Source organism: Ranitomeya variabilis, chromosome 8 (genome assembly GCF_051348905.1).
Source record: "Ranitomeya variabilis isolate aRanVar5 chromosome 8, aRanVar5.hap1, whole genome shotgun sequence".
In the NCBI taxonomy this organism is placed as follows: domain Eukaryota; kingdom Metazoa; phylum Chordata; class Amphibia; order Anura; family Dendrobatidae; genus Ranitomeya; species Ranitomeya variabilis.
Window position 1 is genome coordinate 151,961,738 of NC_135239.1, and position 17,417 is coordinate 151,979,154.

The 17,417-nt window shown below is 42.6% G+C and overlaps 1 protein-coding gene across 1 annotated transcript in view; it reads right to left on the bottom strand.

The window, feature by feature from the left end:
• The window catches only part of GSG1 (germ cell associated 1), a 144,041-nt gene extending 139,867 nt beyond the window's left edge, over positions 1 to 4,174 (bottom strand). The window contains exon 1 of the mRNA XM_077278429.1: positions 4,067 to 4,174. Within this exon, the coding sequence (XP_077134544.1) occupies positions 4,067 to 4,123 (57 nt within the window). The 5' untranslated portion in view covers positions 4,124 to 4,174. The remainder of the gene's footprint in view (positions 1 to 4,066) is intronic.
• Positions 4,175 to 17,417: the final 13,243 nt, after the last annotated feature.

Consider the following 17,417-nt stretch of genomic DNA (forward strand, 5'->3'; position numbering starts at 1 on the left):
AGCGGTGGGATATGGGGTAATGAAGGGTTAATGCCACCTTGCTATTGTAAGGTGACATTAAGCCAGATTAATAATGGAGAGGTGTCAATTATGACACCTATCCATTATTAATCCAATTGTTGGAAAGGGTTAAAAAACACACACACACACACGATTTAAAAGTATTTTAATGAAATAAACACAGCGGTTGTTTTAATAATTTATTGCTCTCGCAATCCATTTGCAGGCCCTCGCTTGGCAAAATAATAAACGCACAAGATACATACCTTCTGATGTCAGATCACGTCCCACGTGGTAATCCATCTGAAGGGGTTAACTAATATTACAGGCACGAGCTGCGATAAACCACTCGCTCGTGCCTGTAATCCCCCGGGTGCTGAAAGGAAAGCTAGATCTGTACTTACATTGAGTCGCGGTGAGGCGCCCCTGCTGGATGTTCTCATGAACTGCAGCCTGGGAACTTTTTCCCACGCTCCAGGTCATATGAGGACATCCACCAGGGGGCGCATCACCGCGACTGAAGGAAATGTAGGTCAATGACCTACATTTCATTCATTCACCGGGGATTACAGGCACGAGCACACCGCTGCATTAGCAGGGCTCCTGCCTGTAATATTAGTTAACCCCTTCAGATGGATTACTTCGTGGGACGAGACGGTTCACCAGAAGGTATGTATCTTGTGCGTTTATTGTTTTGCCAAGCGAGGGCCTGGAAATGGATTGATAGAGCAATAAATTATTAAAACAACCGCTGTGTTTATTTCATTAAAATACTTTTAAATCATGTGTGTGTGTGTTTTTTAACCCTTTCAAACAATTGGATTAATAATGGATAGGTGTCATAATTGACGCCTCTCCATTATTAATCTGGCTTAATGTCACCTTACAATAGCAAGGTGGCATTAACCCTTCATTACCCCATATCCCACCGCTACAGGGAGTGGGAAGAGAGTAGCCAAGTGCCAGAATAGGCGCATCTTCCAGATGTGCCTTTTCTGGGGTGGCTGGGGGCAGATGTTTGTAGCCAGGGGGGGGCCAATAACCATGGACCCTCTCCTGGCTATTAATATCTGCCCTCAGTCACTGGCTTTACCACTCTGGCGGAGAAAATTGCGCGGGAGCCCACGCCAATTTTTTCCGCCATTTAACCCTTTATTTCAGCAGCTACAGCACTGAAATTTTGCACATACACACTACTAACATTAGTAGTGTGGAATATGCAAAAAAAAGGGGATATGAGATGGTTTACTGTATGTAAACCATGTCTCATATCCTGTCGGGTTTGTGCAGGAGAAATGAAAAGCCGGCAATTGAATTACCGACTTTTCACTAACACCGCTGCGTATTTCTCGCAAGTCACACTGCTGGTCCGTGTGGAATCCGTATTTTTCTCGCCCCCATAGACTTTCATTGGCGATTTTTTTTGCGCAATACGCTGACAAACGCAGCATGCTGCGATTTTGTACGGCCGTAGAAAGCCGTATAATACTGAACCGTAATATACGGCTAATAGGAGCAGCCCCATTGAGAATAATTGTGCCGTATGTAATGCGAGTTTTACGGACGTAGTTTCTGCGCTCTTACGTCCGTAAAACACACATGTGTGACCCCGGCCTTACTTTGCAATACTGAGCTGATAACACCATACCCACTGAGTCCGTGGGTCATATTTTCAGAGCTGCCCATCAATTCATTAGGTAAAAGAGGGGTATCAATGAACAGTGAAGGTGATTAGGAGGTTGGACCATCGTACATAGTTCCTTGTTCTTCTACTCATCTCACTGTGATTCCTTGTTACATTACCAGACTTGGGGTGTTAAACGACTGCCCATCATCTACTTTCTTGCTGATCAGCAGTTGCTTAGTACTCTGCTTAGCTAGGTAGACCTTACTGTATATCTGATGCACACATAGTGACCAGTATAAGATCATTCTGTCAACATTCAGGCTGTCATTGTTTTTGGCAGCACATTCAGGCTGTCATTGTTCTCGACAGCACATGTCATTGATCTCAGTAGCACATGTTCTGTTTGCACAGCATGATATTCTGCTAAAAACAATGACTTTTACACCTACTTTTTCACCTGATGAACGAGCGGGTGATTAGCAGATTGCTTACATTGCCCGATTATGGGACACTTGATCATGGTAATCAGCCAATGAATATCCACCTTAGGTCTGGGATTGTGATGTCTATTGGCCCACTGAAGGGAAAACACTTAGGTGTCAGATCACATTATGACTACTCCATGTGACATTCCCTAAAAACTGGTCACTATTATAAACTGGTTGCTATTACAGTCATCTGAAAATACATAAATTATTCCTGGCCACTGTCGCTGTCATATTATTCTCAGTAGCATGCCCATATTATTCTCAGTAGCATGCCCATATTATTCTCAGTAGCATGCCCATATTATTCTCCATAGCATGCCCATATTATTCTCCGTAACATGCCCATATTATTCTCCGTAGCATGTCCATATTATTCTCCGTAGCTTACCCATATTATTCTCCATAGCATGCCCATATTATTCTCCGTAGCATGCCCATATTATTCTTCATAGCATGCCCATATTATTCTTCATAGCATGCCCATATTATTCTCCGTAGCATGCCCATATTATTCTCCATAGCATGCCCATATTATTCTCAATAGCATGCCCATATTATTCTCAGTAGCATGCCCATATTATTCTCAATATCATGCACATATCATTCTCAATAGCATGCACATACAATATTCTCAATAGCATGCCCATATTATTCTCCATAGCATGCCCATATTATTCTCTGTAGCATGTCCATATTATTCTCCGTAGCATGCCCATATTATTCTCCGTAGCATACCCATATTATTCTCCGTAGCATGCCCATATTATTCTCCGTAGCATACCCATATTATTCTCCATAGCATGCCCATATTATTCTCCATAGCATGCCCATATTATTCTTCTTAGCATACCCATATTATTCTTCTTAGCATACCCATATTATTCTTCTTAGCATACCCATATTATTCTCAGTTGCATGCCCATATTATTCTCAGTAGCATACCCATATTAATCTCCATTGCATGCCCATATTATTCTCCATAGCATGCCCATATTATTCAGTTGCATGCTCATATTATTCTAAGTAGCATGCCCATATTATTCTCAGTAGCATACCCATATAATTATCCATAGGATGCCCATATTATTTTCAGTTGTATGCTCATATTATTCTCAGCAGCATGCCCGAATTATGTGACTAAGTGAAGATGCTCAAATTACCCTTCCCACTACAAACAATTTTCGCTATTGCACTTTTGCTTTTTCGCCCTCTTACAAAACACATAACTTTTTTATTTTTCCTTCGACATAGCCATAGCTTGTTTTTTTGCTGTTATCAGTTGTGTTTTCATTTTATATATAATTTATGGATGGAGTCTGTATAATAGAGTTCAGCACACTTGCACCCAACATTGGATATACTGTTATATCCGACTCCATGAAGGGGTTTAAAGAAAAAAGAAAAAAATCTAATTTGTATGGTTACAGATTTCTCATATGTAAAAGAAGCATTTCTATCTTAGTAAAAAAAATTGCATATCAGGTGTACAATAAGTCTGTGGTCATAAAATGGACACATAGCTGCTCTGCCTATTGACTGTCCTGTAATTCTAGGCTGCCATGCCTCTGTGTCCATCTTGTGACCATGGACAGAATATCATCTCCAGGGAGTAAACTGTGAAATCTTACTGAATGGCGGCAAAACGGGATTTTGAACATCATGAGAAACTGATGCAAAAAGTATACTGGAAAGTGATATAACTTTTTATTAGACAAAAGATATCTATAATTGTGGAGACATTTTACCCCTTAATTTACCAAATACAAATGAAAGAAAGAAAGAGACCAAAAAATCATCACCAGATGTAATAACCTTGAATTAATTTATATAAGATGTATATGCAGCAGTAGCAAACACCTGACTTCATTAAAATATTCTTCGAGACTCAACGACTGTACATTATACACAAATACAATGTAAAGTCACCATAAATGTAACAATAGGCACTTACTGATGTAGTCTTCTGCAGAAATCTTGCAGACGATGCAACTTCTGATGAAAGGTGCATGATGACAACGTATGAAGACACATACAATAGTTTTTATGGCATGCAGAGCGGAGATACAAGCCAAGCACAAAGCATTAAAAAGAAGAAACTGCTGGTAATACTCTTGTGTTTCCATCTAATCACAATACCCACAGACCAACCCCGAATCATTGCTGTGAAATCACCAACATCTGCTGCACAGAAATGGAGGTTCCTAATCCTCAAAACAATCAAGTCCCAGCTGTTCCATCTAAACCCTTCTCATTCATTGCGATCTCAGCTCTTCTGTACAGTGATAACCAAACTACTCCTACTCACATTTTATTATAATAACTCAAGGAAGTCGTGATGGTGTCTGCAATTAGGTAGCGTCAGATTCTGACTTAAAGAAAATAGGATCACTGGAAAATGAATTATACATTTCTTTAGTATTTAAGTGATGCGCTAAAATCAATGGCAAGGCAATAATTGTATGAAATAAAAAGCATACAAGCTTCCTAGTAAAAAAAAACTATTTCTGAAAAAGTTTAGAAACTACTATTCAAAATTCCTTCATGGCTCCTTCACACATATTTGTCTACATTTTTTAAAATATACAGCTCTGGCAAAAATTAAGAGACCACCACATCAAAACCCTGTCATGGGCAGCCCAATCTCCAGACCTGAACCCCACTGAAAACCTCTGCAATGAAATCAAGAGGATGATGGATAGTCACAAGCCAACAAAGAAGAACTGCTTAAATGTTTGCACCAGAAGCAGTGTGAAAGACTGGTGGAAAGCATGCCACGAAAGCTGTGATTAAAAATCATGGTTATTCCACGAAATATTGATTTCTGAACTCTCCCTGAGTTAAAACATTAGTATTGTTGTTTCTAAATGATTATGAGCCTGTTTTCTTTTTTAATTTTGACCATTTTTCTTTGTCAGAAAAAAAAAATACAAAATTAATTGCTTGGAAATTTGGAGACATGTTGTCAGAAGTTTATAGAATAAAAGAACAATTTACATTTACTCAAAAATATACCTATAAAGAGAAAAATCAGACAAACTGAACATTTTGCAGTGTTCTCTTAATTTTTGCCAGAGCTGTATGTAAAACACCATGTTTTTACCATTCCCAAGAGAACAGGAGCTGATCTGCAGAGAGGCCACTACTAATGATGAGCGAGTGAGCTCGTTAGTCAAGTTTTCCGTGTATCTTGGGCGTGCTCGTATATTATGTGTGAGTCCCCGCAGCTGCATGATTTGCGGCTCCTAGAAAGCCTGAATACATGTGTGGATTCCCTAACAAACAGGCAATCCCTGCATGTGTTCAGGTTGTCTAACAGTCGCAAATCATGTATCTGCGGAGATACAAGCATAATCTACGAGCACGCCCAAGATACTCTTAGAACACCTGAGCATGCTCAGAAAACCCGAGTAACGAGCACACTCGCTCATCACTAACCACTACACATTACATAGAGTTATGCTGCTCAGCTTACCGGTAGTTTAATGTTTTCGAGCTAATAACAGCTGATCAATGAGGTGCCGGGTGTCAGACCCCAATCGATTTGATATTGATGACCTATTCTGAGGATATATCATCAATACTAGTTGTCTGGACCATTTTATGAATGTGAAAATTAGTACTTTCTCTTCAAATTAAACCTGAACCTAATTAAAAGGCTTACTGACTCCACAACAGAGACGGTTACTGGAGTCCAGAACAAGACATCAAATAATTCACATGAGTCACGTACACCACACACATCAATGAAATGTTTAGTTCATACAGGGAAGGGAAAAAAATCTCTTGCCGCTATGCCCATTTTCCATTTTTTTGCTTTAACTTTTTTTTCCTCTTGCTCCAAGAGCCATAACTTTTTGATTTTTCTGTTGACGAAGCCGTAATAGATTAAATTTTTTTGAAAATGAATTGTAGCTTTGACGCAATTTATTTTATGCACACAAACATACAATGTTAGTACACACGTGTGTATATAACATAATATAACATGCTCACCTATCCGTACTCCATTGCTGTAGGCTGCTCTGTGTGCACTCCTCCAGCTTGAACCCACATGAGACGCCACACTCTTGATTATTATTGTATTGTTTATATTACAGTAGGCATTGGCAAAATAATAATATTTGCATGTAAATGAACAGTAGGTCCCAGTGTCAATGTTACTGATAGGCCCTTGCCACCCCAGTCTGACGCTTGTCATGTCGTACCTATACGTCCAAGATCGTGAAGGGGTTAAAGTTCACTGAAAGAAACTCCCAAAAATCCCAGTCATCTCTACCACTTCATTAATGGTCCGATGGTGATCATTAGCTCAATGTGTGTTTCATATATTGCTTTGTCAGAGGGTGGTACCCATGCCTGCTCCAGGAGTAAAGGTTGGTTTGTCATTTCCTGCATACCATAAACTGTATGCTCAGCAAACAAAACTTGTATGGGACCTCAATGATATCTGATGACATTTGTTATCACTTGCAATTACCTTCGTGACCAAGCCACATTTTTAAATTCTTACATTAAACAATAATTTTGTAAAACAGTTTTGTGACAAATTATACAGTCTGTTGGTGCTTAATTTAGGTCAAAGTGTTTTGCATGTGGAAAGCATGGTGGCTCAATGGTTAGCACTGTAGCCAGGGCCGTGTTTGGAGTTCACACTGCCTAGTCAAACACTTGTTCGGCTGATAAATAGTCTAATTTAGACTGCTGTATTTTCAGTTCAGCACACTGACCATATAACGATCAAGTATCATGTCTAATAAATTAAAGATTAAAACATCTATAGAAATAGATCACTAGAATCATCATCAGTACGCAAATACTTTCACAAAACCACCATCAGTACAGAACTAGTTAACCAAAACTATCCTCAGCACATGACTACATCACCAGAACCACTGTCAGCACATGAGTACATTACTAGAACAACTGTCAGTACCTGACTACATCACCAGAATAATTATCAGTTGACTATGTCACCAGAACAACTGTGAGAATATGACTACATCACCAGAACCACTATCAGTAAAGGAATACATCACCAGAATGATCGTTAGTACAGGTCTACATCACCAAATTTAATACAGTGATCAATTGCAAAGTTAGGTAATTCCGCGGCATATAACCTTGTATCAGATGAGAGTATGTCCTTGATAATTGTAAGTAGATGAAGGGAGTTGTTATTGTTATCAGTCATCATCAGACTGCAGATAATACAGGAACCATATTACTGATTAGGTGCAGGCAGTAGCCTATTAAACATTTAAAGAGTAACTTAAAAGGGAACCTGTCACCCCCAAAATCGAAGGTGAGATAAGCCCACCAACATAAGGGGCTTATCTACAGCATTCTGTAATGCTGTAGATAAGCCCCCGATGTATCCTGAAAGATGAGGAAAAGAGGTCAGATTATAATCACTAAGGGGCGGTCCCGGTCCGGTTCTGGTCCAATTCTGCGGCAGCGTGAAGAGAAGAGGACATCATCGTAAGAAGATGGGAGGCCCTGGACCAGACCGCGACACCCATCGGACCAGAACCGGACCGGGATTGTCCCTGGGTGAGTATAATTTAACCTCTTTTTCTCAGCCTTCAGGATACATCAGGGGTTTATCTACAGCATTACAGAATGCTGTAGATAAGTCCCTGCTGCTGGTAGGTTTACCTCACCTTCGATTTTGGGGGTGACAGGTTCCCTTTAAGTGTAGGGAGATATCTAAGTTATTTTAGGTTCATTAATTCTGAGGAGATTGGTGCAATTTGGGGACCTGAGAATCCCATTGGTTGTTCAAAAGACCACTTAGAAGTGTCCAACTTAGGATACAGGACTATGACTTTTTATTGCATCTGTTCTGTGTGCTCCTGTCTCGTTAACTTTTCTAACAAGTCTTTTGAGCGATTTCTGGGGCACCCAGGACTGAGTTCCCCACAAATCTGCTTAGAATTATTGACTCTAAAAGAGGGGTGGGGAATTGGGGACCGCAGGTCTCAGGCCAGCAGTCACGTTTTGCCAGCAATGGACCCTTTTATTGCTCCTGAGACTGCGAGCGAGATGCTGCAGGGCATGTACTGAAGATGCTGACATACCTTGGAGTCACCATGCTCTGTGCTCCGCGCTCCATCCAATCCCACCAAGTTGATGACAGTAGTGGCAGCCCCTTCTGTGATGTCTTCATGCCCCCAGACAGTCGCATGATGTCTATGTGATGAAAATCTGGAGCAGAGGAGGCGTCTGTGCCTTGGATGTGGATAATTGCAAAGAAAGAGGAAACCAGCTCCACGGAAATACAAAACTTTCTTTATTGGTGCGAAAAAAAACTTCAGTCGGTAAGTTTAAAATGCCATGGTAATGGATAAAGCAACGTGTTTCAGGTAGTAAAACCCTTAATTATGTCATCATACAATATGAAAGGATGGAACATAAAGGTGCATCTCACAACACTAGAATATCAACTAAAAGTTAATTTATTTCAGTTCTTCAATACAAAAAAATACAACTCATATATTATATAGCGTCATGAAAAACAGAGTCATCTATTTCACGTGTTTATTTCTCTTAATGTTGATGATTATGCCTTATAGCCAATGAAAGCCCAAAAGTCATTATCTCAGTAAATTAGAATACATTATAACACCAGCTTGAAAAATGATTTTAAAATCCGAAATGTTGGCCTACTGAAATGTATGTTCAGTAAATGCACTTAATACTTGGTCGGAGCTCCTTGTGCATTAATTGCTGCATTAATGCGACATGGCATGGAGGTGATCAGCCTGTGGCACTGCTGAGATGTTATGGAAGCCCGTGTGTCTTTGATAGCAGCCTTCAGCTCGTCTGCATTGTTGGGTCTGGTACTTACCGACTTTGGATGGCACCACTCCTGGCACTTTATCCCCCTAAATTCTGCAATCACTGAGATTGCAGAATTGTGAGAGCAGGCAGAGGGAAGAAAGAAACTCTGCTCTTGGATCGGCACCCCTGTGACGTCATCTCGGGTGCCCACGATATCAAGGTCACAAAGCACTAACAAGTTAGTTAGATCATGTGGAGTGCATGATCTAACTAAATTCCATCTGCAGTACTGACAGGTTATAAGGTATAGCAATGCTCCTGCAGATGGACGGGACGCCTACTCACCAAATCTCAACCTCAAGGGTGTGGCTGGGATGTTAAATGTTCATCCACTGGTTTTTTTCTCTATGTTCTGTTTGGAAATGAGAGTCTCCAGATGTGGCTCCAGTGGGAGTTGAAGACATGTGGTGGTCTTAGTTGGCGAACCGCTCAGATATAAGGACTTGCTGTGATTTATCTTATGTTTTGCCGTTACGCCAGAAAGGCCCTGTTTATTTTGTTAGACCCTGCCATGGTTATGCTGTCTTATCATAAACCAGCAGTTGACTTACCTTCTGAAAGAGTGAGTCAACCCATCACACCATAAATAAATATTGCGGAGACAAAAAGAAAAGGAAAGCCAGCACCATTCAACCTGTGTGTTTTAACTTGTCCTTAAACTGAACTTCGGACTGAGCAATCAAGCCTACAGGCTTGACAAAATTAGATGCAAACATACTGTATATGAGAAGGAAAAAATAGTGGCACTCACCAGTCCTGTAAAATCCAATGTCTTTATTCAGAAAAACATGTATAAAAATTGTCTGCTACTGGTTCTGGAATGAATTAATAAATATTAGGAAAAAGAAACAAAAAAAAACAACAAAAGTACACATATTTGGTTTCGCAGCATCCGAAAGACTCAACCTACAAAACAGTCCCACTAATTAACATCTTTAGCAAACACTGTAAACAAAATAAATTAAAAAACTAGGCAACAAACAATACTTTATCATCATACAGCCAATCAAAAAGTGAATTAAAACGCAATCAAAACTATAAATGTACATAAAAATTGTAAAATTAAAAACATCATCTTGTCCATAATAAACAAGCTACAATACAGCTCCATCAACCAAAACATAAAAAAGGTATAGCTCTCAGGATAAAGTGATGCAAAATAATAATTTTTTCTATAAAATAGTTTTCATTGTGTCAAAGCACCAAAACATACAAAAACGATATAAATGGGGTAACACTGTAATCGTTCTGACACGAAGAATAAAGCTTCCTTTTCAATTTTACTATATGCAGAACATCATGAAAAAAGAAAACTATTGCTGAATTGTTGGTTTTTGTTTATTCAAATGTCATGAGCCCGAAAATGGTACCAATAAAAATGTCAGTTCGTCCCACAAAAAAACAAGCCATCACATTACTCTGTCAGCAGAAATATCTACAAACTATAGCTCTAAAAACATGGTGATGCCAAAACTTGTTTTTTAAAAAAAATCGTCTTTTAGTGTGTGACAGCAGCCAAACATGAAAAAGGATATTAATCTGGTATTGCTATAATCGCACCGACCCGAAGAATGAAGTCACCTAATTATTAGTGTTGAGCATTCCGATACTGCAAATATCGGGTATCGGCCGATATTCGCTGTATCGGAATTCCAATACTGAGTTCCGATATTTTTATGATATCGGAAATCGGAAGTTCCCAGTGTGTGGTTCCCAGGGTCTGGAGGAGAGGAGACTCTCCTTCAGGCCCTGGGATCCATATTCATGTAAAAAATAAAGAATAAAAATAAAAAATATGGATATACTCACTCCTCCGGCGGACAAAGGACCTTAGCGGTGTAACCGGCAGCCTTCATTCCTAAGAATGCAGTGTGTAGGACCTGCGATGACGTTGCGGCTTGTGATTGGTCGCGTGAGCGGTCACATGAGCGGTCACGCGACCAATCACAAGCCGCGACGTCATCGAAGGACCTTCACTCTGCATTCTTAGGAACGGAGGCAGACGCTTGCAGCGGTGACAGCCAGGGGCTGTCCGAGGGTGAGTATATCCATATTTTATATTTTTATTCTTTATTTTTTACATGAATATGGATCCCAGGGCCTGAAGGAGAGTTTCCTCTCCTTCAGACCCTGGGAACCATCCAGGATACCTTCCGATATTTGTGTCCCATTGACTTGTATTGGTATCGGGTATCGTATCGGCGAGATCCGATATTTTGCCGGTATAGGCCGATCCAATCCGATACCGATACTTTCGAATATCAGAAGGTATTGCTCAACACTACTAATTATACTGCACAAGAAATGGAGTAAAAAATATACAAAATTAATTCTTCACCTGCTGTTGATTTGTTCATTCTGCCTCGCAAAGATCGAAGTAAGGCGCTCTGAGGAAGATTCCCTATAATAAGGTAAATGGAGTCTGTCACAGGTTTACCGTGACAGAGAGGAACCAGAAGACCACAGCGTTTGATTCATCCCACTCCTACACTGGTTAGAAGCACTTCAACTTATTAAACAGTGTAAATTAATTTTGGCAGTGCAGGTGTTAATCTGCTCTGTTGAGACCTCCTGGAGCATTAAAGCTCTCAGCTGTGCGCTGTTAGCCACTCCCATCTCCTATATAAACTAGGCCCTGGCTAGCACTTATTGTCAGATAGCTTATGCTGCATGGCTGGAGGTTGTTGTTGCTTATTATTGGAGAGAGGCGTTTGGTGGATTTAACTGTGACTGTTACTAGGTTTTGAGTGTGTGATAATTCCTTCTTTTCCTACTTTGGTTTAACCCCATCCTCCACACACCGGTGCACTCCTCTGTTATATGTGTGAGTATATTTGTATGTTTTGTATTTTTCGCTACCCCTGTTCATATTACCTTGTTAGTCTGGTTGATGTATTATAGTACACTACTGCTCCCCTCTTCCCTGGATGATGAAAGGCTACAGAAGGATCACAGATTTGGGAGCGAAGGCAAGGTATGTGGCCCCAGAATCTTCACCATCAAAAGTAATCCAGGAAAAAGTTGATGCATCAGAAGTGAGGGTGTAATGTCACAGGGTGCGTCTCCTGGAAACTAGCATCAAAGTGCATACTTTTCTAAAAAAAACTGTCATCTGCGGAGAGACATTATGACATTGGTAATAGGGAACTCTTGGCAATCGAGTGGGCCTTGAGAAGAGTGGCATTATTTTACTGGACGGGGCAGCTCATCCCATTATAGTAATCACAGATCATAAAAATCTCGAATAACTAGTCTGTAGTGTTGAGCGATACCGTCCGATACTTGAAAGTATCGGTATCGGAAAGTATCGGCCGATACCGGCAAAGTATCGGATCCAATCCGATACCGATACCCGATACCAATACAAGTCAATGGGACTCAAGTATCGGACGGTATTCCTGATGGTTCCCAGGGTCTGAAGGAGAGGAAACTCTCCTTCAGGCCCTGGGAACCATATAAATGTGTAAAAGAAAGAATTAAAATAAAAAATATCGCTATACTCACCTGTCCGACGCAGCCGGGACCTCAGCGAGGGAACCGGCAGCGTTGTTTGTTTAAAATTCGCGCTTTTACTTGGTTACGTGAATTCCCGGCTTGTGATTGGTCAGGGCGGCCATGTTGCCGGGACGCGGACCAATCACAGCAAGCCGTGACGAAATTACGTCACGGCTTGCTGTGATTGGTCCGCGTCCCGGCAACATGGCCGCCATTAACCAATCACAAGCCGTGACGTCACGGGAGGCTGGACTTGCGCACTTTTTAAAAAACGCGCGTGTCCAGCCTCCCGTGACGTCACGGCTTGTGATTGGTTAATGGCGTCCATGTTGCCGGGACGCGGACCAATCACAGCAAGCCGTGACGTAATTTCGTCACGGCTTGCTGTGATTGGTCCGCGTCCCGGCAACATGGCCGCCCTGACCAATCACAAGCCGGGACGTCACTGGAGGCTGGACACGCGCGTTTTTTAAAAAGTGCGCAAGTCCAGCCTCCCGTGACGTCACGGCTTGTGATTGGTTAATGGCGGCCATGTTGCCGGGACGCGGACCAATCACAGCAAGCCGTGACGTAATTTCGTCACGGCTTGCTGTGATTGGTCCGCGTCCCGGCAACATGGCGCCGTGACCAATCATAAGCCGGGACGTCACTGGAGGCTGGACACGCGCGCTTTTTAAAAAAACGCGCAAGTCCAGCCTCCCGTGACGTCACGGCTTGTGATTGGTTAATGGCGGCCATGTTGCCGGGACGCGGACCAATCACAGCAAGCCGTGACGTAATTTCGTCACGGCTTGCTGTGATTGGTCCGCGTCCCGGCAACATGGCCGCCCTGACCAATCACAAGCCGGGAATTCACGTAACCAAGTAAAAGCGCGAATTTTAAACAAACAACGCTGCCGGTTCCTTCGCTGAGGTCCAGGCTGCGTCGGACAGGTGAGTATAGCGATATTTTTTATTTTAATTCTTTCTTTTACACATTTTTACATTAATGTTGTTTCGATACCGATACCCGATATCACAAAAATATCGGATCTCGGTATCGGAAATTCCGATACAGCAAGTATCGGCCGATACCCGATACTTGCAGCATCGGAATGCTCAACACTACTAGTCAGCGAAACATCTAATGCCACGACAGGCAAGAAGGGCATTGTTCTTCACTAAGTTTAACTTTTTTGTTACATACAGGCCAGGGATCCATATGTTGTTCTTTCCAGTATTTCATCCACAGTCTAATCGGTAAACTGATTGGGTTAACCAGAATCTTGAGACTTATCTTATGTGTTGTGTGTCTGAGAATCAGGAGGATTGGGTTACCTACCTATCTAGCTGAATTTGCTGTAAATAATCATTGTCATGAATCTAATGGTAAGTCTCATTTTGGGGGCATATGAGTTTCATCCTCAGTTCAGCTCATTAAATAAGAATTGTTCTTATGGAATATCTGAAAAACGATTTTCATCATCAATTACATCTGTGTGGCAAGGGGTTATTCATAATTTGAGGAAGATAGGGTCCAAATATAAGAGTGTGGCTGACCAGATACTTTTGGTGGGTCTGGACATGTGTGTTGGTGACTTGGTGTTGTCCTCAAGGAACATTAAGTTGAAGGTTACCTCTTTGAAACTGGGTCCCAGATTCATCGGTCCTTACAAGATTGTGGCCATCATCAATCTCGTAGCATTCCACCTTGCTTTGATGCTCACTTTTAGGATCCATGATGTTTCATCGATCTTTACTCAAAAAATATGTTGCGTCCTCTTTATCATCACCGCTACAGCCATCTCCAGTCATTGTGGATTCAAATTTGGGACTTCAAATAGGAAAGATCATTGAAACTTGCTTAGTTTGTCGGTCGCTTCAGTATCTGGTACACTGGAAGGGATACGGTCCTGAAGAGAGGATGTGGGTACCAGCAACTGACATCCATGCAGCCAGTCTGATCCAGTCTTTTCACGTGGCACACCCTGATAAACCCTGTTCTGCAGATCCCTCAGAAGGAAGGGTACTGTCACAGTTTTACCGTGACAGAGAGGAGCCAGAGGACTGCAGCATCTGATTCCTCCCACTCCTGCACTGCTTAGAAACACTTCACCTTATTAAAGTGTAAATTTCTTTTGGCAGTGCAGGGGTTAATCTGCTCTGTTGAAACCTCCTGTAGCATTGAGGCTCTCAGCTGTGCACTGTTAGGCAATCCCATTTCCTATATAATCTGGGCCCTGGCCAGCACTCATTGTCAGAGTTAGCTTATGCTGCATGGCTTGAGGTTGTTGTTGTTGTTGGTTATTATTGGAAAGAGGCGTAAGGTTGAATTTTCTGTGACTGTAGCTAGGTTTTGAGTGTTTAATAATTCCCTTTTTTCTCTTACTTTGGTTTCATTCCATCCTCCACTCCCCGATGAATTCCTGTGTTATATGTGTGAGTATATTTGTATGTTTGTTATTTTTCATTACCCTTGTTCAAATTACCTTGTTAGTCTGGTTGGTGTATTACAGTACTCTACTGCTCCCCTCTTCCCTGGTACGTGGCCCCGGCATCTTCCCCATCAGAAGTAACCCAGGGAGCAGGGCGAGCTTGGGTGCCCCTAGCGTAAGGGACAGGGAAGGAGCCCCTGATCCCAGGACACCTAACAGAGTTGTGACAGAGACTCTGTGGATGCTGCCTGGCCTACGATCCAGCGGTGTCCAACTTTTAAGGCGTTCATAAAAGCGCAGTCCACTAAAGCTTTGTGCACCTCTGAAAAAAAACACCACTGAACAGAGGCCTCACGAAGTCCAGAGAAACTCTGCTGCCTCATTATAGTGAATGGATCCCACGTGGATTTCATCTGAATCATGTCACACTGAGATTTAAAGTGAAACCGTGATGTAAATGCTCATCAGAGTAGACCACAGGATAAATGTGATACAAAATGTTATGTAAAATGTTCCCAATAAAAGCTTCAACTCAATCCACAAAAAAAACAAGTTCCCACTCAAGTCCATCATCTGTTAACGGAAATATAGGGGCTTCCACGTTACTGGTAGCAGAAAGGCTCTGAAAAAGTTAAATGACCCTTCGACCCCTAAGAGAAATCCAGCAAATTCTGCTCTCCCAAATCCAAATGCCTACCTGCTTCTGAGCCCCAGTTTGCTTAAAACACAGTTAGTGTCCCCATGTTTGGCAATTCTGTAGCAATGAGAGCGTGCCTTATTTCCAGTGCATGAGCTGGGCACATTGGAAGGCACTATAACGTACTGGTCACTACAATGGCAGTTTTCAATTTTCACTATAGATAAATTCAGATATATTGCTGATAAATTCCCAAATGGGGTCACTTGAGGGGGATTCTGCTCTTCTAGCACTTAGGAGCTCGGTGCATGGTGTCAGCAAACTATTATAGAAAATTCTGCCCTCCAGGATGCCTTCTGTATAACAGTACTGCTTAGCCAAATGGCAAGACTTGGGAGGGACAGAACACCATTTGCCAATAGCGCTCAGTCCATTCCGAGTCTTGCCATATGACTAAGCAGTACTGTACAGCCAAAAATGGGGTATTTATACATTCATCTGAAATTATGGGACAAATTTGGTGCCATTTTTTACACATTTCACAGTGTGAAAAATTTAAATCTGGGGCTAAAACAACATTTTGGTAGTAAAAATGTAATTATTTTATTCTTCATTGCAAAATGGTATAAAATTCTGGTATAAATCCAGACTGGGTGGCGCGAGTGAGGATTGTGGCCCCACTGTGCCACAAACCAGACTACCCGAGATGGGCATGACTAAGCAGCTACCTTGGTGTTCACTGGAGCCTCTAGTGGTGAGGTCAGGCTTGTGCAGCAGGTAGCTGCCAGGTACCACTCCATGGCAGTGTCTGGCCGTAGCAGCTGATTCCACTGTGGAATGGAAATCTATTGCCAGGAGCGGGCAAGTACAGATGGGCACGACTGGTACTCAGGCGGGCATGGCTGGCACTCTTGCATGCAGGCGGACACGGCTGGCAGGCAGGCAGGCATGGCTGGCTGGTGGGTACGGCTGGCACTCTGGCACAAAACAATCTGGAGGAATCGGGACAGTAACGGGTAGAACAGGAACACAGGCAGGTATGAGTAGGATAAGGGAGCAGGTAGGAACAAGTAGACTGCAGGGACAGGAACTGTAAGGGACCAGTTCAGACTAGAAGGACAAGGACACACAGGGCGCAGAACGGGAGCAAAGAAAAGCCGCAGGAGGCGAGACAAGAGTAGAACAGAGCCACAGAATGTGGTGAGCAGAGCGGAACAGCAGGTTGCGGAGAGTAGAGCAGAGCCGCAGGTTGCAGCGAGCAGAGCCACAGAGTGCGTTGAGCAGAGCAGAACAGAGCCGCAGGCTACGGCGAGCAGAGCAGAATAGAGCCGCAGGTTGCAGTGAGCAGAGCAGAGCCGCAGGTTGCAGCGAGCAGAGCCACAGAGTGCATCGAGCAGAGCAGAACAGAACCGCAGGTTACGGTGAGCGGAGCACAATAGAGCCGCAGGTTGCGGCGAGCAGAGCAGAAGGAGTGGGCACAAGGATATGCACAGCTGAGTGGGAAAGGCAACATGCAAGGATAAAAACAGGTACAGGTATAGACCAGAGTTCAGACAGGGACAGACACGGGAACAAGTACAGGACAAGTATTCAGGCCTGGGTATACAGCTGCCAGGATGACAGAAAGGAGACAGAAGAATACAGATATGGGCCCCACCAGGGTGGCAGAGACAGGATAGGACCTGGCAATTCAGTAGCAAGACACTAACTGAGGGTACGTTACTCAGGCATCTCCCAGTGGGTGGAGATACCTTAAGTACCTGATGCCTTTTAGTAATAGGCTGGGGACATATTAGGAGTGTGCACAGTCTCTATAAGAATCAGGAAGTGCAGGGGCCGCCGCCCTAAGCATACAGCCAGGAAGTATGTAGTAAGCAAGGACATGAGGCCCACAGCAAGGAGCTGGCAGAGGACAG